Source organism: Carcharodon carcharias, chromosome 7 (assembly GCF_017639515.1).
Source record: "Carcharodon carcharias isolate sCarCar2 chromosome 7, sCarCar2.pri, whole genome shotgun sequence".
NCBI classification, from domain to species: domain Eukaryota; kingdom Metazoa; phylum Chordata; class Chondrichthyes; order Lamniformes; family Lamnidae; genus Carcharodon; species Carcharodon carcharias.
The window spans coordinates 4,853,755-4,876,983 of NC_054473.1; the positions used below are offsets into that span (position 1 = coordinate 4,853,755).

Here is a 23,229-nt window from a genome sequence, read left to right on the forward strand (position 1 = left end):
ACTCTCTTCCTAACAGCACTTCCTAACCTACACCACATGGACTGCAGCGGTTCAAGAAGGCAGCTCACCACCACCTTCTCATGGGCAACTAGGAATGGGCATTAAATGCTGGCCCAGCCAGTGTAGCCCACATCCAGCGAATGAATAAAAGAAAACAAAACAGACGCTCTCTGGCATTCCCATACACAGTGCAGAACCTAAATGGAACGTACTTCGGACACCATTGAATGAATTTTCTGAAAAAGACCAGGGAACAGAAGTACATCTTAAATATTAAGATTTTAAACGGAGCATGTGAGGGTTGGTATGCAGGCACACAGGCCATTATAAAGTGCACAAATTTGACTAGATCATACAAATAAAGATGAAGAGCTCTTAGTTACATCTAGAGGCACAGCATGCAAAAGCAAAGAGGTAATGTTTAACTATTTATGAGCTTAGTTAGGTCAAAGACCTATTAGCATTAATACTCGAGAAGGAAAGAGGCATTTAGGAAATCTGTTCTGCTGTACAATAGTCTGGTTTGTCACCTCAAACTGCCCCTAGCATAAGGGGGACTGGCCTAAAACAGCCAGGACTTCACAGTTGCATACAGCTCAAAACACTCCCCCAATATACAATCCCGTTTGGAAGCATGGAATCTACAAATGCACAGCTGAGTACTTTTTAAAGAATTTCTGCTCATGAATTTGAAGTCCTGTCATACTTCACCAAAATCCTGGTACCAATCTCCCCATCCCACAACTAGTCCACTGCTTGTTCTCTGTTAAAGTTGCATTTAAATAGTAACATAATATGCCTTGAAGCAACTTGATGCATTTGGGTTGAAGAAAGCAAGAGGCATTCAGGCCAGAAATGGGAAGCACTTACTGCAGTTCCACACTCCTGCTTCTAAATACAATCAGCTACAGAACAGTTAGAACACAGGCAAGCTCCAAGACTTACCATCACTGTCTATCCCTCGCAATGCATCCTCATTGCTTGGCAAATCTAACAATTAGAATATACAGAAACAGATTCAGTAGATCAGGTTGGTTCAAAAGGTGCAATTTTTTCTTCACCCCCAGCCAACTGAAAGATTCAAAAAGTTTGCATTTTCCACTTGATCGCAGCATGTCAGTGGCTGAACTTGTACGTGGGGCATATTGAGCACAGGATTGGCCGGAGCGCAATAGCCCACACCAACCCCGCCCTCCCCCACCCCCGACACCCACCAGTGCAACACGTGAAGAGGGCTCAGGTGCCAAGGAGTGATCACCTGTGCAATGCTAATGCAGTGAGGGGGCGAGCACCTTAGAGAGGAGAAAAAAAAACTTCAATTTGAGAATCACCAACAACGATCATGAAAACGATACACAACCTACACAAGCTCCCCAGGTCAAACTCAAATCAACAGTCCAAAGTACCTTTAAACGCTTGGTGTGCATAAAAGTAACATGGAAAAGCAAATTTAATTCCTTTTTGTCCATTTACTTCTTTCCTGCCCTTTGGAGTGTTCTGCAACCCTGCTCCTTGGCCACTGTCAGCTGTGCAAAAGGCCACAGGTAGGCATCAGAAAACACTGATGTCTGTTGTTCCAATTTTTCTCCCCTGCTCCCATGAGGGGGGTGGAGCAGGAGCAGTGGGTCAGTTGCACAAACTGTGATCAACCTGGTTCCCCAGTATTTATAATGACACAATAAAGGAGGTCACTTATTACACAAGAGGGCGAGAGTCTGGGTGTGGTAAACAAACAAAAAGTTCTGGGAGTACAAATATATCAATCACAAAGTTACTCCACAGGTTAGCAAGGCCATAAAAAAAACAAACAAAGGAGTATGCTTTATTTCTAGAGGGATAGAATCAAAAGGTAGGGAAGTTATGCTAAACCTGCACTGAACCTTGGTTAGATCAGAGTATTGCATGCATTTCTGGTCATCATATTATGAAACGGATATAGGGATGATACCAAAAATGCTTAGGAATACATATCAAGAAAGGATTGACCAAGCTGGTTCTCAGCTCGCTAGAAAAAAGGCTGAGGAGTGATCTAATAGATATCTTGAAAATTAAGAAAGATTTTAATAGAGTAGCACACAGAGAATGTTTTCTCATGGGGAAGAGTTGTCGGGTTGGCAGGCTGTGACTAGTTGGGTGCCGCAAGCATCAGTGCTTGGGCCCAATCATTTCACAATCCACATCAATGACTTGGGTGTGGGGGCCAAATGTAATATTTCCAAGATGACACAAAACTAGGTGGGAAGTGAAATAAAAGCAAGTGCTGGAAAAACTCAGCAGGTTTGGCAGTATCTGTGGAGAGAGAAAGAGAGTTAATGTTTCGAGTCCGTATGACTCTTCTTCGTATTTAAGGGAAAGCTGAAAAGCATTTGAAGGAGAAGGGAATAGATGGTTACAATGACAGATTTGGATGAGAAAAGACAGGATCCAGCTCCAGTAAAGCATAAACATTGGCCTATGCCGTTTATCCCATGTCATATTATGTAATTTAATCACCTCAATACTACAATACCAGTAAAACTATTCATTTCCACTATTCAAAAAACGAAGAGACCTTGCATTAATATCATATCTTACAATTTCTCAAAAGCAGAACAAGATTTTTTCTCTTCAACCCACAATGAATAACTTTGAAATATATGTTGTAGTATCTGGTTAAAGAATCCTGACTAATGATCCAGCAAGAGTCTAACTTAATTACTTTTGACTCGAGGTCAGAAACTTCCAAAAACAAACAAATTCCAGACCCTGCACAAGAGAAATTGCTACAACAATTTGCACGTCTTGACTTTCTCATGCACAGTAAATTTTTTAGTTTAAAGTCAAAGACAACAATGCAGCAAACTAAAAATGCAGGCCTAAACAGATTGCTGCATTTATTTGAAATCGCACCAAGTCCCATTTAACTCACCATCTGAGACTGCTGGCCTAGGTTAACTCTTGGTCTGGCAATGCCAATTTTACAATTTTCAAATCATTCCATGGGCTCGCCCCTTCCTAACTCTCTAATCCCCGTATCCTTTGGGATCTGTGCTCCACCTATTCTGACCTCTTGCACATCCGCAATTTTCAAGTGTTCGCCATTGGCAGATATTCAGCTGACGAAGCCACAAGCTTTGGAATTCACTCCCTAAACCTCTCTCTCCCGCTCCTCCTTTAAAATGCTTGTTAAAACCTACCTCTGATCAAGCTTTTGGTCTCCAGTCCCAATATCTCCTTGCGCTTGGATTTGAATTTTGTTTGATAATGCTCTTGTGAAGCCTCTTTGCTCATTTTGCAATAGTACAGGTGCCATATAAATGTAAGTTATTGCTGACTCTGACTTACATGGACAAGTTGCCATAGATAAAAGTTGAACACGGCCCAGGGCGTAGCTTGAACACCCCAACGTAACAGGTAAACGTAAAAAGCTGCAGGCCTCCACTCAAGTACCAATCACCACTACCATAGCCCTAAGGCACGCTGTGAGAAACCACTGACCCCCAACTCAGACAGGACCATCTGTCTGATTCAAACCTCCTTACCTTTCTTAGGCTCACTACCAACAGTAGTCTTCCCGTCCTTATTCTCTTGGTTGACTTTGTCCTTCAGTTTCTTCTTGTTTGTGGCCTCCTCCTGATTCCATCCCAATTTCTTCCTGCTGTTCTCAGCCATGCTGGCCATTTTCAGTTTCTTGGCCAACACGGGAGCTTTGCTTGCGTCACTAATGGGGTCTGGCTCAGGATTTCGTCGTTTCTTGCCTGGCCCAGCTATTTTGGCGGCTCTGAATGGATGAGTTCTTGAAAAATGAAAGACTGGCCCAGACACACAAAGTCAGACTGTAACAAGAGTTATGGACAAGTTATTCATCATTTCCTAGAATTGAAAATGTCTTTCAACAGTTAGCACCAGACTTTTTTGAAATATCATTAAAACCACAACAGTTTGCATCATGAACAGCTTCGCTTCTCATGGCTTTGTCAACATTGCTGCCTATTTGGTGTCAGTCATGGCTCAGTGAGCAGCACTCTCGCTTCAAAGACAGAAGGTTGTGGGTTCAAGTTCCACAAATTAGACAGACACTACTGACAGTCTTTCGGATTAGACAATAACAAGAGGCCTCGTCTGTGCTTTCAGATGGATGTAAAAGATCCCATGGCACCACTTTGAGGAAGAAGAAAGTCCACTCCGGTGTTCTCACCAATATTTATTCCCTAATCAAAAACAACTTATGTTTATATAACACATTTAACATAATAAAATGTCCCAATAACAATATCATTTATATACATACTATTTCCATACATATATAAAAATAATGTACGTAAAAACATTTTTGACATCAAGCCACAGGACGAGATCTCAGGACAGATGGTCAAAAGCTTGATCAGGGGTAGATTTTAACGAGTATCATTGAAGAGGTAGAGGGACAGAGTGGTTTAGGGAAGGAGTTTCAGAGCTTGGGGCTTAGGCAGCTGAAAGCATGGCTTGCATAGAGTGATTAAAATCAGAGATGCACGAGAAAGCAAAATTGAAAGAGTGCAGTTATCTCAGGTTTGCAGGGATAGAGGAGGTTCCAGAGATAGGAGGGTGCAAGGCCACGGAGGGATTTGAAGACAAGGGTGAGGATTTTAAAATTGAGGCTGTGTCGGGCCAGGAGACAGCAAAGGCCAGCAAGTACCAGGGTGATGAGCAAATGTGATTTGCAGTTTTAAAAAATTATTTATTCTTTTACGGGATGTGGGCGTCACTGGCTGGGCCAACATTTATGCCCATTCTAATTGTCCTCGAGAAGGTGGCGATGAGCTGCCTTCTTGACCTTGAAACTTGAGCCGCAGTCCATGTGGTGTGGGTACACCCACAGTGCTGTTAGGCAGGGAGATCCAGGATTTTGACCCCACGACAGTGAAGGAACAGTGATATATTCCCAAGTCAAGATGGTGCATGACTTGCAGAGGAACCCAGGTGGTGGTGTTCCCATCTATCTGCCCTTGTCCTTCCAGATGGTCTTGGTCATGGGTTTGGAAGGTGCTGTCTAAGGAGCCTTGGTGAATTCCTGCAGTGCATCTTGTAGATGGTACACACTGCTGCTACTATGCATCGGTGGCGGAGGGAGTGAATGTTTGTGGATGTGGTGCCAATCAAGCAGACTGCTTTGTCCTGGACAGTGTCAAGCTTCTGTTTTGGGAGCTGCATTCATCCAGGCAAGTGGGGAGTCCCTCACACTCCTGACTTGTGCCTTGTAGATGGTGGACAGGTTTTGGGGAGTCAGGCGCTAAGTTACTCATCGCAGGATTCCTAGCCTCTGACCTGCTCTTGTAGCAACAGTATTTATATGGCTAGTCCAGTTCAGTTTCTGGTCAATGGTAACCCCCACTGTTGATAGTGGGGGATTCAGTGATGGTAATGCCATTGAATGTCAAGGGATGATGGTTGGATTCTCTCTTGTGGGAGACGGTCATTGCCAGGCACTTGTGTGGCATGAATGTTACTTGCCAATTATCAGCGCAAGCCTTGATATTGTCCAGGTCTTGCTGCATATGGAGTGAATTAGACAGTGAGACAGGGTTTTAATTGAGCACAAGTTATGTAGACTAGAAGATGGCAGATTGACCTGAAGAGCATTGAAATAGTGAAATAAATAAAAGCAAAATACTGTGGATGCTAGAAATCGGAAATAAAAACATGAAATACTGGAAAAACCAAGGAATGGCAGCATCTGTGGAGAGAGACAAACAAAGTTAACACATTGAGTCTGTATGACTTTTCAGAGCAGAAGAGAGCTGGAAATGTGATAGGTTTTATGCTGAAGAGGGGGAGGAGCAAGTGATCAGGGAGAAGTGGGAGGTCAGGAGAGGTTAAATAACAAAGATGTCATAGTCACAAGACAAAGGGAGTGGTAATTAAGCTAACTGTTTCTTTCTCCACACATGCTGCCAAGCCTGCCGAGTGTTTCCAGCATTTCCCATTTTAGAAGATAAAAAGATACAAAATACATTCCAATAATAGCTGTACATCAAGAGTTGTAAGGGAGAGAGTAGCTCGGTGAAACTATAATCACTAGGGAAGTGGTTTTGAGCAAATTGATGGAGCTGCGGGCTGACAAGTCTCTGGGTTCTGATCGACTTCATCCTAGGTTCTTAAAAGAGGTGGCTAATGAGGTAGTGGACGTGTTGGTATTAATTTTCTAAAATTTGCTCGATTGTGGAAAGGTTCCATCAGACTGAAGTAGCAAATACAGTTCAAGAAGGAAGGGAGGCAGAAAACAGGAAAACTATAGGCCAGTTAGCTTGACATCTGTCGTGGGGAAAGTGTTAGATTCGATCATTAAGGACAGCTGGGCACAGAGAAACTCAAAGCAATCGGAAAGTGTCAGCGCTTGGTTTTGTGAAAGGGAAATCATGTTTAACTCATTTATTGGAGTTTTTTGAAGCAGTAACATGCGCTGTGGGTAAAGGGGAGCCTGTAGACAGACGTACTGTACTTGAATTTCCAGGAGGCATTTGATAAGGTGCCACGTCAAAGGTTGCAGCAGAAAATAAAAGTTCATGATGTAGGGGGTAACATATTAGCATGGATAGAAGATTGGCTGGCTGGCAGAAAGCAGAATATGCATAAATGGGGTATTTTTGTGATTGGCATGATGATATGAGTGGAGTCCCACAGGGGTCTATGCTGGGACCTCAACTTTTTACTGTTTATACCAATGACTTAGACAAGCAGATGACACAAAGACAGATAGGAAAGTATCTTGTGAAGAGGACATAAGGAAGTTGCAGACAGATAGGTTGAGTGGGTGGGCAAAAATCTGGCAGATGGAGTATAATGTAGGAAAATGTGAAGTTGTTCACTTTGGCAGGAAGAATAAAAAAGCAGAGTAGGCTCATCCAATTTTGGATATCTTCTACTGAAAATTTTTAATCTAAAAGTAGATGTCAGACAAGCAGCATGACAAATCAGGTACGGTGGAAAAGTCCAGAGAATTGATGGTGAGATAGAGCTGAGTGTTGTCAGCATTCATGCGGAATCTGATCTGTTTTCGGATGATTGGCTGACAGGTAGCATGGATCGGCTGACAGGTAGCATGGATTAATAAGATAAAAACAAAAAACTGTGGATGCTGGAAATCCAAAACAAAAACAGAATTACCTGGAAAAACTCAGGTCTGGCAGCATCGGCGGAGAAGAAGAGTTGACGTTTCAAGTCCTCATGACCCTTCAGCAGAACAGTTCTGAACGATCATGAGGACTTGAAACGTCAACTCTTTTCTTCTCCGCCGATGCTGCCAGACCTGCTGAGTTTTTCCAGGTAATTCTGTTTTTGGTTTGGTAGCTTGGATTGGCTGACAGGTAGCATGGATTGGCTGACAGGTAGCATGGATTGGCTGACAGGTAGCATGGATTGGCTGACAGGTAGCATGGATTGGCTGACAGGTAGCATGGATCGGCTGACAGGTAGCATGGATCGGCTGACAGGTAGCATGGATCGGCTGACAGGTAGCATGGATCGGCTGACAGGTAGCATGGATCGGCTGACAGGTAGCATGGATCGGCTGACAGGTAGCATGGATCGGCTGACAGGTAGCATGGATCGGCTGACAGGTAGCATGGATCGGCTGACAGGTAGCATGGATCGGCTGACAGGTAGCATGGATCGGCTGACAGGTAGCATGGATCGGCTGACAGGTAGCATGGATCGGCTGACAGGTAGCATGGATCGGCTGACAGGTAGCATGGATCGGCTGACAGGTAGCATGGATCGGCTGACAGGTAGCATGGATCGGCTGACAGGTAGCATGGATCGGCTGACAGGTAGCATGGATCGGCTGACAGGTAGCATGGATCGGCTGACAGGTAGCATGGATCGGCTGACAGGTAGCATGGATCGGCTGACAGGTAGCATGGATCGGCTGACAGGTAGCATGGATCGGCTGACAGGTAGCATGGATCGGCTGACAGGTAGCATGGATCGGCTGACAGGTAGCATGGATCGGCTGACAGGTAGCATGGATCGGCTGACAGGTAGCATGGATCGGCTGACAGGTAGCATGGATCGGCTGACAGGTAGCATGGATCGGCTGACAGGTAGCATGTAGAGGTGAAATAGAAGTGGGGCGAATGTAGATCCTTGGGAGACTCCAGAGGTAATGTTGCAGGAGCAGAAATTATTAAAATTATCACTAAAAGGTCATTAAAGATTATCTGGTCAGTATCACATTGCTGTTTGTGTGAGCTTATATTACAAATGACTTCAATGCAAAAGTATTTTGTGGTTATAAGTGCTTCAGGGGCAACCTGAGGATGTGAAAACTACGATACAGGTTGTCATATTAATACCAATTTACTTCACAGGTTCTACGATGACCATCAATAGTTATCTTGTTTGTCAGCCCGTGAGGACGATTTAATATAAGAAACTGCATTCACATTAGTCATGAGCAATGTACCTAGGTGGTCATGTATAGTGGCATTTTGTTGCCTTCTGGATTATTCCACGCATATACAAACACCCTGACCAGTCCTACACAGTCCCAGGCTGGGCCACCTTTGGTAACATTCATCTGGTCCGGGACATAATCCATCTGTCCCAGAGGACTGGTCTGTCAAGCGCCTTCCTGTCTCTTAACCAGGAGGCAACGTTCAATAGGAATGGATTGTGAATATTTATTTGGAACTCTGCGAGCATTCGGGTTCGGGGCGCATTTTGTCGCCCGGATCCAACTTCTGTACGCTGCCGCAGTGTGTCTAGTTAAAGTTAACGGGGCCCCTTCGCTTTGGGAGGGGCTGCAGCAGGCGTGCGTCTGGCCAATTGTATTCTATCAGCGTGAAGCCTTTCCTGTGCCTCTTGTGGGGTAAGTTGTCAGGATGGGTTCTGCACGGGCTGGTCCTCTTGGCTTACGCAGATGACATGCTGCTCACGTTCACTGACCCGGCTGACCTGCAGAGGGTGCTCGGGTGCCAAGAGATTTACTCGGCTGCGTTCTCTGCCAGAATCAACTGGGGCAAGTGTTTCGGACTCCTGGTTGGTCAGTGGCAGCTGGATCCCCTACCCGAGGAGCTCAGGCCTTTCACCTGGAGCAGGACCAGCCTCTTCTACCTGGGAGTCCATCTCTGCCCTGCTGAGGAATCCTGGTCGGCAAATTGGCAGGAGCTGGAGGCCAAAGTCACCACTTGCCTGCAGCACTAGACAGGACTGCTCCGTGTGCTGTCCTACAGGGGTCGAGTGCTGCTGAGGTTCTGAGTCTCCCACTTATGGAGGGTGGTCAGGCGCTGATGTGCCTATATACCCAGGTGGCGAGTTTCTGCCTTCAGGCCCTGCAGCGATATCTTTACATCAAGCCCCCTCCGAGATGTTGTGCCCTGGCAACCTATTTTTTCTGCCAGATGCACGGCCTGAATTATGACGTGCAGCTCCTGTTTGTAGAACAGAGGGGCCTTCGTGTCTCCTTGCAGGTGTTGCTCATGTTTTACCAGGACCTGATCAAAGTCTGGAACACGGTAGCCTTGCGCTGCAGCTCTCTGCTGTCAGGAGTAGTGGCTATCGTCTGAGAGCCGCAGCTCAGGAATTTGCATCTCCACCAATTTTGGTGGCTGGCAGAGAGGAGGGCTGTGGCTGCTGAGGTGACCAGGATCGGGGACGTACTGGGTGGCAGAGGAGTGGGCTGGATGCTTCCACAGGAGTTGGCACAGCATGCGACAGTGGACATCCAGCTCATGGACAGGGACATCCAGCTCATGGACAATGTCAACGATGAGCTCAGGACGTTTGTGCTTGGCCCCGACGTCATAGATGGTCTTGAGCACACACAGGTGCGCAGTGGCTTTCCATTCGCGTGTACCCCTGTTCCGACAGAATTTCAGGTTGGCCCCAAGTCCCGAACCCTCCGCAACCAGAGTTGCCTTGTGGAAATGCCTCCGTGCCCTTTAGGGCTGCTGCTTCAAATCCTCACCTGGACATGCCCTGGTACGTCTTGCTGCCGCCCAACGGCGGAGGTCCCCAGTGGAGGGCCCTCTATGGGGGCATCCTTTCCGTTACTGTCGGGGGCTTCGGTGGACAGTGTTGCACACAGCAGTCCCATACAATCGCAGGATGTATCCATTCATGGACTTCCAAAATGCCTGCATTTTTTGTGGCCTTATGGAGTCCGAGGTCCATGCATATGTAGGGTGTTATAGGCTGCACTCCCTTTTCAGTTATCTGAAAAACCTTTTACTGTTTTGTTTGCACTTCAGTCCCACATTCCTTATCTATGTGCACCCAGTGTGGAGAGGATCAGTAATGGAAGAGGGCTTCCTCATGAACATGCTCCTGGGTCTGGTCAAGTCGGCTATCAACAGGTCCAGGCAGTGGGCGATCGAGGGGGTCATCCGGCCTGTCTGCCCCTCTTCTGCAGCTACGTTTGCAGGGTATCCCTGGAGAGGAAGCACACGGTGTCCGCCGGCACTGTCGAGATGTTCCATGCTCGGTGGGTACCACAGGGACTGGGGTGCTTTATTGACCCCTATAATCACATTTTGGTTTAATGCTTAAGTTTACTTTAAATTTTGTCTTTTGCTTTTGCAGTTTCCCTTTAAGGGGCTACCTTTCACTTTGTCCCTGATTTTGTTAATTTAGTTTAATTGTTCTGTAACTTCAATGTGCCATTTCTCAGGAACTATTATCTCTTAACTTGAGCACAAATTAAAACACTCTACTCAAATACAAGCCATTCAACAAGTGTGCATACCAAGCAATACTCTCCTTTAAACATACCAAGTCTATTTATAAACACAATGAGGAAGAAAAATGAATACAACGATAGCGATCGGGCAAACAGTTGCCTCTGGATGCAACTCTACCTATCGCTATCTAACAGGAATTCTCTAACAGGAATCCCCATGTCCAGAAAGGAGTGTATAGTTATGATTAAACCATGCTAACACTGATTAATGCTAGGCTTTGCCTGATATTATGATTATTTCAGTAACATTAGCCTCTTACTGGTGCAATAGGACTCGCTCACTGACCCATTGTTGCACCTTTAAAAGGGTTAAGTAAGGTTTGAGCAGACTTTAAAGGCTTAGACTAACACATATATTTGGGCACAAATGCCAAACTTGAAGGGAACTTGGGCAGCTAACAAACTGCAGAACCGGACTGCCAAATGGCATTACATGCACTGTCATAGTTCTCAGCTTTTGCTCCAACCATTATTCTGGCAGGACACACTGCCTGCGCCCTACTCACTGGGCAGGTTAGTCTCCATTGCAACTGCATTGGTGAGTTCTCTGCAGTATCCCCCACCTAAAGAGTCACCTCGAAGCTCTCATTACATCTTGCTAACCAGTGGAAACTTCTTTATATCATCTTTCTAATCCGGAAGACATCTACCAGGAAAGCCCTTAAACTTCTCAGGCAAAACAAAAAGCTCTGCAACTTTTCACACGCCAAGTTCCTCCATTCACAATCTTTTCTTATGGTTCGCTGCACTTCTCTGTTCTCACTACCAAAATATATAGACATGCAAGTGCCCAGGTGTGCAATATAATGCAAACAACACATTTCCCTCAGGCCATGACACCTGAACTGCGGGTACCAGAAACACAACCTTACAATGCATTCGAATATTCATTGACACATATTTGCTGTCAGAAAAACACGGTAATCCTACTTTTGTTAAAAATCCATTTATGTAACTTTTTAAATTCATTCATGGGATGTGAATGCCGCTGGCAAGGCCAACATTTGTTGCCCCCATCCCTAATTGCCCATGGTGGCATAGTGGTAATATCACTGGGTTAGTAAACTGGAGGCCCAGCCCAATGCTCTGGGATGTGGGCTCCTGTCCCACCGTGGCATCTGGTAGAGCTTAAATTCGATTAATAAATCTGGAATATAGAGCTAATCTCAGTAATGGTGCCATGAAACTACCATCGATTGTTGTAAAAACCCATCTGGTTCACTAATGCTCTTTAGGGAAATCTGCCGTCCTTACCTGGTCTGGCCTACGTGTCGCTCCAGATCCACAACAACTGTGGCAGGCTCTTAACTGCCCTCTGAAAAGGCCTAGCAAGTCACTCAGTTCAAGGACAATTAGGGATGGGCAACACAATGCTGGACTTGACAGCGGTGCCCACATCCCATGAAAGAAAAAGAATCCAAAATTTCCATGGAAATTGCCATGCCTTACATAGAGGACCATGTTTCATAATACAGACTACATACATTCCGTTCATCAGGTACCTCAGCAACAGCACTCGGAACAGATTCAGCACGAGTCGGAGCCTGCATGAAGCAGGCTGCTTTCTATTTCATATCACTGTCCGACAATCAGCATTAGACCCCAATGCACTTCACCAAATCTACAACCATATGCTTCAGACGAGTCAGCTAAAGATCACCCAGTTCAATCTTATAATGGCGCTTTCTGGATCAAATGGACACAGTCACAACACAATTTTGGATCCCATTTCATTCGCATTCTTTTCTGGAATTGGGCATCGCTGAAGTAGGGGGCTGGCTACTCACAGGGCAGTTAAGTGTCAACCACATTACTTTGGGTCTTGAGTCACATACATTGGCCAGGCTAGATAAAGGCATTAGCGAACAGGCTTTTTTTTAATTAATTCACGGGATGTGGGCTTTGCTGGCTGGGCCAGCGTTTATTGCATATCCTTAGTTGCCTTTGAGAAGGTGGTGGTGAGCTGCCTTCTTGAACCGCTGCACTCCATGTGGTGTAGGTACACCCACTGTGCTGTTAGGAAGGGAGTTGCAGGATTTTGACCCAGCGACAGTGAAGGAACAACGATATATTTCCAAGTCAGGATGGTGAGTGACTTGGAGTGGAACTTCCAAGCATTGGTGTTCCCCATGTGTCTGCTGCTCTTGTCCTTCTAGATGGTAATGGTTGTGGGTTTGGAAGGTGCTGTCGAAGCAGCCTTGGTGAATTCCTGCAATGCATCTTGTAGATGGTACACACTGCTGCTACTGTGCACTGGTGGCGGAGAGTGAATGTTTGTATGTGGTACCAATCAAGAGGGCTGCTTTGTCCAGGGTTGTGTCTAGCTTCTTCAGTGTTGTGGGAGCTGCACTCATCCAGGCAAGTGGAGAGTATTCCATCACACTCCTGACTTGTGCCATGTAGATGGACGGACGGGCTTCAGGGAGCCAGGTGGTGAGTTACTCATCGCTCAAATCCCAGCCTCTGACCTGCTCTTGTAGACACAATATTTATATGGCTAGTCCAGTTCAGTTTCTGGTCAATGATAACCCCCAGCGTGTTGATAGTGGGGGATTCAGTGATGGTAATGCCATTGAACATCAAAGGACAATGGTTGGATTCTCTCTTGTTAGAGATGGCCATTGCCTGGCACTTGTCAGCCCAAGCCTGGATATTGTCCAGGTCTTGCTGCATTTGGACATGGACTGCTTCAGTATCTCAGGAGTCGCGAATGGTGCTGAATATTGTGCAGTGAACATCCCCACTCCTGACCTTATGATGGAAGGAAGGTCATTGATGAAGCAGTTGAAGGTGGTTGGGCCGAGGACACTACCCCGAGGAAGTCCTGCAGTGATGTCCTGGAGCTGAGATGATTGACCTCCAACAACCACAACCATCTTCCTTTGTGCTAGGTATGACTCCAACCAGTCGGGGAGTGTTTTCCCCGATTCCCATTGACTCCAGTTTTGCTAGGGCTTCTTGATGCCATACTCGGTATGGTGCCTTGATGTCAAAGGAGTGACTCTCACCTCACCTCGGGAGTTTAGCTCTCTTGTCCATGTTTGAACCAAGGCTGTAATGAGGTCAGGAACTGAGTAGCCCTGGCAGAACCCAAGCTGGGCATCAGTGAGTAAGTTATTGCTAAGCAAGTGCCGCTTGATAGCATTGTTGATGACCCCTTCCATTACATTTACTGATGATCGAGAGTAGACTGATGGAGCGATAATGGACTGGGTTGGATTTTTCCAGCTTTTTGTGTACAGCACATACCTGGGCAATTTTTCACATAGCTGGGTAGATGCTAGTGTTGTAGCTGTACTGGAACAGCTTGGCTAGGGGCACAGCAAGTGCTGGAGCACAACTCTTCAGTACTATTGCCGGAATACTTTCAGGGCCCATAAACTTTACACTATCCAGTGCCTTCAACCTTCTTTTGATATTGCGTGGAGTGAATCGAATCGAATTGGTTGAAACCTGGTATCTGTGATGATGGCGACCTCCAGAGGAGGCCGAGATGGATCACCCACTCGTCACTTCTGGCTGAAGATTGTAGCAAATGCTTCAGCCTTATCTTTTGCACTGATGTGCTGGGCTCCTCCATCACTGAGGATGGCGATATTTGTGGAGCCTCCTCCTCCAGTGAGTTGTTTAATTGTCCACTACCATTCACCACTAGATGCGACAGGACTGTAGAGCTTAGATCTGATCCATTGGTTGTGGGAACGCTGAGTTCTTGTTTATCACTTGTTGCTTATGGTGTTTGGTACGCAAGTAGTCATGTGTTTTAGCTTCACAGGTTGGCACCTCATTTTTAGGTATGCCCGGTGCTGCTCCTGGCATGCCCTCCTGTACTCTTCATCAAACCAGGGTTGATCCCCTGGCTTGGTGGTAATGGCAGAGTGGGAGATATGCCGGTCCATAAGGTTACAGGTTGTGTCCAAGTACAATTCTGCTGCTGCTGGCCCACAAGACCTCATGGATGCCCAGTCTTGAGTTGTTAGATCTATTCAAAATCTATTCCATTTAGAAGTGGTGGTGCCACACACCACGATGGAGGGTATCCGCAATGCGAAGGGGGGACTTCGTCTCCACAAGGACTATGCAGTGGTCAGTCCTACCAATGCTGTCATAGACAGATGCATTTGCAGCAGGCAGTTTGTTGAGGATGAGGTCAAGTGCGTTTTTCCCTCACCACCTACCGCAGACGACAATTGATAGTTTTATGGTCACAATTACAGAGACTAGCTTTCAATTCCAGACTTTTTATGAATTAATTGAAGTTAATTCACAAGCTGCCATGGTGGGATTTGGACTCATGTTCCCTGGTTCTCGGGAAGACTAGTACAGTGACATTACTGCCCCCCCATTTCAAACCTGTGAACCAGTCACACTGAAGTCCACTTTCTCTCCCACCTGCCATATCTATGCACCATGGCAGACTTGTGCCTTGTATGAGGCCCTATGTAGACAATCTAAACAAGAACATACGTTTCTCCAGATGTTTGACCCTCAAAGTCACTGTCACAACATAAAAATTAAATTTTGAATTTGTGCAAGAGATTTTCACTCCAGCTCCCATTATGACAAAGCAAATGAACTGAAGACTGTTGGAAAGCAGTCAGATGATGTCCGCAACTTGCCCAATCTTTGTTCCTGCAGTCTGTCATCTGAACCTTTGAACTCTCTCAAGCCTGTTCCATTATTCAGTAAGATCATGGCTGTTCTTCTACCACAACTCCACTTTCCTGTCCCCATATCATTTCATGCCTTTAATGCCCACAAGCATATTGCTTCCAGTCTTGAATATACTCAACCACTGAGCCTACTGGGACAGAGACACTCAGTCAACAAGGTAGAAAATATCAAGATAAATGGAAAAATAGTGATTTGGCAATGCCAAATTTCAGCTTAAGTTCCTTTAAAACAGATGGATGTAAAAGATCCAATCGCACCATTGGAAGAGCAGCATCCTGCATGCTATTCCCATCATCTAATTTCCCCTGTTGAGCCAGAGCAATGAGTTACATACCACAATCATTTCAAAAGTAGGTTGGACATAGCAACATAGAAAATAGGAGTAAGCCATTCAGCCCTTTGAGCCTGCTCCGCCATTCAATATGATCATAGCTGATCCTCTAACTCACTGCCGTACTCCCGCACTCCCACCATACTCCCTGATGCCTTTAGAGTCCAGGAAACTATTTCCTTCTTAAATATATTGAGTGACTTGGCCTCCACAGGTTCAGCACCCTCTGAGTGAAGAAGTTTCTCCTTGTCTCAGTCCTAAATGGTCTACCCTGTATCCTGAGATTGTGGCCCCTTGTTCTAGACAGGAGATTAGGGATCTCAGTCCAATTTAATAGAGATTTTGAAGCTAATTCTGTAAAGCTACACTTTGTTAGCTAGAACCAAATGGACAACATGGAAATCAAACAGGAGAAAAGACAACAGCAGCTACAGTATAAATTGCAGCCAATTCAAACAGTCCAACATCTTTGCAGATCATATATGTACAGGAGACTGAACCACATAGGAACTTATTGGAACATCAAAAGACAATTTATCTGAAACTACTCTTTTCACTGTGTGGGTGAAACCCCTACTCGCCTTCTATTAATCTCTTCACTAACCAGAAATGCATGGAGTTGGTTATTGAACCTACCTTTTTTGCTCCAACAGCCCTCCCTTGTAACAATTATCGCAACTCAATTATCTTTGGTGAAAAAGTTCTGGCCTTGAATTCTGCACTGTAATTTGAACACTTCACTGCAATTAACTATTTGCCTCAGATCAACTTTCGTGAATTTCTCTTTCATTCCTTGCTGATCGAATGGTTACACACCCATCACGCATGTTATTTTTTAGGCTAAGTCTGCCTTTGCACACCTGTAAACTGAACCTTGTACCACACCCCTGCAGGGGCAATGTGCTTGGAGATGCTCCATCTACTTTCCCGCAGCTGGGCTGACATTTCACACTACCTAGTTATTGTTTGAAGGTATAACACTGGCATCGCTGCAACACCTGAATAATGCATTGGAACAGTATGGGTGGTTCTAGAATGCATTGCACAATGCTGTCAGTTAAGGTAATTAAAACAAGATGGTTAGAGGGACACATGGAATGACAGTGCATTTTAGACAAGAATGTCGACAACTTGCATTTTAATTTTAATAACACCTTCAACACAGCAAGCCATCCTATCGTGCTTCACGGAAGCATTATCTTAAAATATGACACCAAACCTCATAAGCAGTTATTAAGACAAGTGATCAAAGCTTGATCAAAGAGGTAAGTTTTAAGGACTGTCTTAAAGGAGGAAGAAGTAGCGGCGCAAAGGGATTTAAGGGGTAATTCCAGAGCTTAGGGCCTAGACAGCTGAAGGCATAGCCACCAAGAATGGAGTCGGATTGGCAAAGAGTTTCTCAGTGCAGCTATTTCTGAGATTATGAGCTGGAAATATAGCAAGGTAGTCTCTAACTGATAATTGGTGACTTTGGCAGAAGAAACAGTGCATCAGTATCAGATTAGATGGGGAGCAGGGAGAGTGTATGAGGAAAAGAATGTTAATTACCAGATTTATTTTCAGCTCCTCTGAGGAAGTAATTAGTTGCATGAGAAACCAAAAAACTGAAAGCATTGGTTAGGCAAGTAGCATCCTTGAAGAAAGGAAGCAAATTAAAGTTTCAGGTCCTTGACCTGCTCTCTCGCTAAAGGTCATTGACCTGAAATATTAAGCTACCCTGTTTTACCCTCTCCTTAGATGCTGCCTGGCCTGTTCCAGCATTTTCTATTTTTATTTCAGAATTCTAGCACCCACAGTTTGTTGCATTTTGTAAACACCCCATTGCTCTGGACTTTCTGAAGTCAGTAATTAAAAAATTGGATCTAATCAAATAGTGCTTAAAAGACTGAATTACTTACACCTGTCCACACAAACTATATTACTGAAGGATGATTACTCTGCTACTATCTCCACCACCAGTGAAATGGAATATAACTGCTGGTAAAGGGCAAGAGTGTTACAGGATCTGAACTACCTGACGTGATAAGATGTTGACTGCACTTGGTCTGTAAGTTCCGAGAGCATTTGGCATGAAGATATTTATTATTTTAGTGACAACTGTATTGGTTGGGGAACTGAGCTTTTATGGTCAGAGAAAAACCCTCTCATAACTGTCCCAAAACCAAAAGTACACTCGAAGTTCACTGTGTCATAGGGGAGCTGCCTGTATCACTGTGCTTCCTACATTACAATAGTGATTACACTTCAAAGGCAGCAAAGTGTTTTGGGACATCCTGAGTTTGTGAAAAGCCGAACAGAAATGCAAGTCTTTCTTTATATATCAAAAGCAGAATCAAACTTTTGCTCCCCACACACTCACTACAACTGGTTCATGAGCAGGGTCGTACAGAAGCAGCAAATGTTAATGCCAGCATGTACTCCTGCGGATCTCTGCTCTTTAATGTACTGACACTTTGTTCAGTACAAAAAGAGAATTTATAAACATCACATCTGAAAAACATTCTTAGGTGAAAGGGAAAACTTACTTCAGTCAGCAATTTAACTGTGGTTCAGGCTGTGGGGTCTGCTATTCATAAATTGGGAACAGTGAAACATATTAAACAGTAACCATTGGACAATGAGGCAGATTCAAGCTCACATTAACCTAGAAAAACAAAAATTAAAGAAACTGAGTTAGGATGATAAGGGGAAGAACAAACAGCTACAAAACTATCCTTCCGCTGATTCTAAAATGAAATACAGATCTAGGAGTAACCTAGAAAATAACCAACAATCCTCAAGCGAAGTGCTTATCCAATGTGAACCCAGTACACTTACAAGAGGATGCTACTGTGAAGAGTGGGGGGTGAAGCCACTTGGCTTCACTGAGTGTCTGAATATGGGAACAGAATAATTTTACAGGCAGGAAACATCAGCTGGTCCGTTAAAGCAATGGGAAGTGGCGAAACATAGGAACCGAGTTGCACACAGTGAGTCCATCCAAATAGCAATGAAATCAACAGGTAATCTGGTTCCAGTGGTGTTGGTTGAGAGACTGACATTGGCTGCTGCACTGTTAATTGTCTGCAGGCCCTGTACATTATAACCCATTGGGACAGTGTAAGCCACCCCAACCCCATCCACCAGACGCTGTCACCTCGCATTCCCTGTTCCCCTCCCACCCAAATCGCCCCAGGTGCTGTAACCACAAAGCCCCCAGGACACTGTACCCGACCATACCCCCAACCCCCCTGGGACACTGTAACCCCCAGACCCCACTATCCCCAGGAGACTATAAACTCGCCCTCATGGGACCCATGACCCTGGGAAACCCCCCCTCGACTCAGTGACCACCCCCCAACCCGGTGACCCCGAGAACCCCCACCCACCCACCCCCCCCCCGGTCTCGGTGACCACCCCTGACCCGGTACCGCCCTCCCCCGACCCAGTGACGGCCCCCATCCGGTAACCATGGGACCACCCGACCCGGTGACCACGAGACTGCCCCCACCCTCCCTCCCCGATTATCCCGGGACTACCCCCCCTCCCCAGACTCGGTGACCCCGGGCCCCACCCCCCCCCCCCCCCCCCCCCGAGACTCGGTGACCCCGGGACCGCCCCCCCCCCCCCCCAGACTCGGTGACCTCGGTGACCCCGGGACCGCCCCCCCCCCCCCCCCCACCAGACTCGGTGACCCCGGGACCGCCACCCCCCCCCGACCCGGTGACCCCGGGACCACCGCCGCCCCCCCCGACCCGGTGACCCCGGGACCGCCCCCCCCCCCGACCCGGTGACCCCGGGACCACCGCCGCCCCCCCTCCCGACCCGGTGACCCCGGGACCGCCCCCCCCCCCCGACCCGGTGACCCCGGGACCGCCCCCCCCCCCCCCGACCCGGTGACCCCGGGACCGCCCCCCCCCCCCCGACCCGGTGACCCCGGGACCGCCCCCCCCCCTCCGACTCGGTGACCTCGGGACCCTGGAATCTTTTCCCTGAACTGTTGCCTTCGAGCCTCCTACCTCCAGCTCTGGGCTCCGCTGATTCCTGGCCCTCGGGCCCGGACACCCGGCCTGTGGCTCAGCGGCGTCCCCGGGTCGTCCGGGCCGGGGCTCAGCTCAGCTCAGCTCCAAGGCCCACGATATGTGTCCGGGCCTCGGCCTCCCCGGTATCGATGCCGGTCGGGGCGGGCGGCTTCTCCCCGGTGTCGGTGCCGGTTGAGGGGGGGGTGGGGTGGGAAGGGGGTGGTGGGGGGGGGGGGGCGGGGGGGGGGTGTGCAGGCGGCCTGGACTCGGCTTGGAGAGGCGGACAATCCCAAACTTCCGGTGGCAGGAAATACGTCACTGCCTGAAGAGTCGCTGCGCGAGCTCGGGGATCATCACACGGCGGGGGCGGGTGGTGGTGGTGGTGGTGGTGGTGGAGGAGGAGGAGCCTGGATAGTGCGCGCGCAGCCCGGGGCGGGGCCTGGGCTGTGCGCGCGCAGCCCGGGGCCCGGGGAGCTGGGGGGGGGGGGGGGGGGGGCGGGGTGGGCCGGGACGGTGCGCGCGCAGCCTGTAGGCGGGGTCAGCCGGAAGCGCGGGTTCGGCCGGGCACGTGTTTTTCAGTTGGAATCGCCTTGGTCCCGAGCGAAGGTGTGAGGTAATGAAACAAATCAAAAATAAAAATACCTGGGATAACTCAGCAGGTCTGGCAGCATCTGCGGAGAGGAACACAGTTAACATTTCGTGTCCGCATGACTCTTCAACAGTACTAAGGAAAAAGAGAAGGGAGATGAAATATAAGCTGGTTTAAGGGTGGGGGTGGGGTGGGACAGGTAGAGCTGGATAGAGGGCCAGTGATAGGTGGAGATAACCAAAAGATGTCACAGACAAAAGGACAAAGAGGTGTTGAAGGTGGTGATATTACCTAAGGAATGTGCTAATAGGTGACATTAAGGGTAGCAAGCTAGTGGCAGATGGCCCTAATGGGGTTGGGAAGGAATCGAAATAGGCTAAAAGGCAGAGATAAAACAATGGGTGGAAGTACATTTCAAATTAACGGAAATAGGTGGGAAAAGAAAAATCTCTATAAATTATTGGGAAAAACAAAAAGGAGGAGGGGGGGGGGGATCGGAAAGGGGGTGGGGATGGAGGAGGGAGTTCATGATCTAAAGTTGTTGAACTCAATATTCGGTCCGGAAGTCCGTAAAGTGCCGACTCGTCCTGGTGCCCTGTCTCCCTGATGGACATCTGTGACCTGGGCTTGGCTGTACGGGGCATTACGCAGAAATGTAGTAAACAGTGAGAAGGATAGTAACAGACCGGGAGTGTGAGAGTGTAGAAAGAGTCGCTTTGATCAGGAGAATAAGGAAAGGTAAATATAAACCAATTGGCGCCTTTCTAAAGGGAGTCCAGGAACTGAGAGTTTTGGGTGATTGAGGGGAAAAAATGCATCTGGGATCTTTGGCTTTATAAACCATGGCATAGGGGCTGGACTTCTATATACCTCCATCCATGTCCTAACAGAGGGTGGAAGGTTTTAAAAATGGCGGGTGGGACTCAGTTCCAGGGTTCATGCCCCCATTCCCATCTCTGGCAGATTTTGCCAGCACAGGATAAGGTTATGGGTAGTGAATGGTACTCCTGCACTTGCCTGCTCCAATGCTGCGTTGGGCATTTCAGACCCCTTTGCAATTTTGATGGAGTTGGGCCGACCTTTGCAGACGATGTGCCTCCCACTGTTTACTGGGTCATTGGCCTTGTTGTATTCATGGCTGTTAGGCCCTTTGGAGGTGGCAGGCCCATCTCCAACCCATGCCTGCCTCCCTGATACGAATATTGGGCAGGTGAGCCCTTTCAGGATGGCGATGGGATCGCGGAATCAGGAAATTCCTGACTCCTGATACCTGTCTTTAGGAAATCTCAGCCCATAGAGTATAAAAGCAAGAAAGTTATGCCAAATCTTCTTTAAAAAAAACCTGATGAGGCCTCAGCTGGAGTATAGTGTACATTCGAACTTTAGGAAGGATCTCAAAGTCTTAGAGAAGATGCAGAGGAAATTTACCAGAATGATACCAGGGATCAGGGTCTTCAGTCATGTGAAGAAACCTGGAGAAACTGGGGTAGTTTTCCTTACAGCAGGAACATTTAAGATAAAATTTGATAGAGGGTGATTAGATAGACAATCTGGATTTAGACAAAAGGGCAGACTGTACCCTATGGCAGGATAATTGGTAACCTGAAGGCACACATTTAAGGCAATTGGCAAAAGAACTAGAGACAACAGTTTTCATGCAGTGATGTAGTGATCTGGACCATAGTTTCTGAAAGGGTGGAGGAAGGAGATTCAATAGTAACTTTTAAAAAGGGAGTTGGAGAAATACTTGAAAAGGGAAAATTCACAGGGCTATGGGGAAAGACCAGGGGGAATGGAAGTAATTGGATAGCTCTTTCAAAGAGCCAATACAGCCATGATGGGCTGAATGGCTTCTTTTTGTGTTGTAAGATTCAATGACTCTATGGACAGATTTTTCTGCTCCCGCCAGTGGTGGGAATTGTGGCGGGTGGGAGCACTAAATTTAGCATGATGGAAAAATGCATTTTCCTATTGGAATTTCGTTCTTTCAACTTTAATGGCAGGTTAAAGGCAGGACGAGTTTTCCGCTGATCTATGGCGGGAACAAATTTGCATTCATTTGCATTTAATGAAGGCTCATTAAAAGGCCAACTTGCTAGAATTACGTTCCCCTCCAAATTAAGTGCCCCGCTAGCGGATAATCAGAACAGTCTGTTTCATGACTGTGTACATGTGGCACACACCTGGCGAGTTTCAGTTCATCCACGACTTGAAGGGCAGTGGATGCTACTTTCACTTTCCTTTAAGACTGTGGCTATGAAATATCGGGTGCCTGGAGCACAAGCTGCTCCAAGACTGGGCACAGGAGGTAAAATCAGCAGAGAGGATTGCGATGGAGGCAGGACAATGGGGTGTTTGGGGTATGTGGAACACAAAAGGGGAGGGTGAGACAGAGGCAGGACTCAAGGAGGTTCAGTTACCTAAGGCATTTGGTCATTGGGATGCAAGTCGTGATATTATGAGGCAGAGGGCACAGTAACATTCAGGGAAGGCATCTGCATCATGTAAGTCTGTAGCTGAAAAGTCATGGGGGGTACTGGATGGTCTCATGCGGATGGTCCCAAAAAGGGTACATGTGGCCTTGAGAAGGGAAGGGGTTGGGTCAACAAATGGCAGAGGGTAATCAACATTAAAGCATTCAAGAGGGAAGAACAGGAATATCCACATGAACAATGATGGGGTCAAGATTAATGGGGAGGCTGGATAGTGACTGGAGGAAGGGGAATTAGGAGGTGGTGTGTATGGAGGAGAATGAGGGACCCAGTGGTTGATAGGGGGAGATTGAAAGCTGGTCTCAGGCATAAAAGTCAACAGCACCATTTTCACATTCGCCTAAGAATGACGCAGTTTGCAAATCAAGTTAGAATTAGATTGGGGAGGGGTCTCTGGGCATGTGGGAGGAGTTTAGCACAGCAGTTTTTGTCCAATTGAAGTGGCT

General features: G+C 47.0%; 1 protein-coding gene across 7 annotated transcripts in view; it reads right to left on the minus strand.

Moving 5' to 3' along the window:
• Positions 1–19,905, minus strand: part of usp19 (ubiquitin specific peptidase 19) — a 138,393-nt gene extending 118,488 nt beyond the window's left edge. For 5 of the 7 annotated variants that reach the window (XR_005943625.1, XM_041192579.1, XM_041192578.1 and 2 more), the window contains exons 1-4: positions 19,700–19,905; positions 18,227–18,345; positions 3,522–3,815; positions 946–990 (exon numbers count right to left, since the gene is read on the minus strand). Coding sequence is in view for 5 of the 7 variants with exons in the window: in XM_041192579.1 (XP_041048513.1) it covers positions 946–990; positions 3,522–3,660 (184 nt within the window). In the remaining 2 variants the exon portion in view is untranslated. The remainder of the gene's footprint in view (positions 1–945; positions 991–3,521; positions 3,816–18,226; positions 18,346–19,699) is intronic. The other 2 variants (XM_041192577.1, XM_041192580.1) reach the window with 2 other exon arrangements.
• Between the last annotated feature and the right edge of the window lie 3,324 nt (positions 19,906–23,229).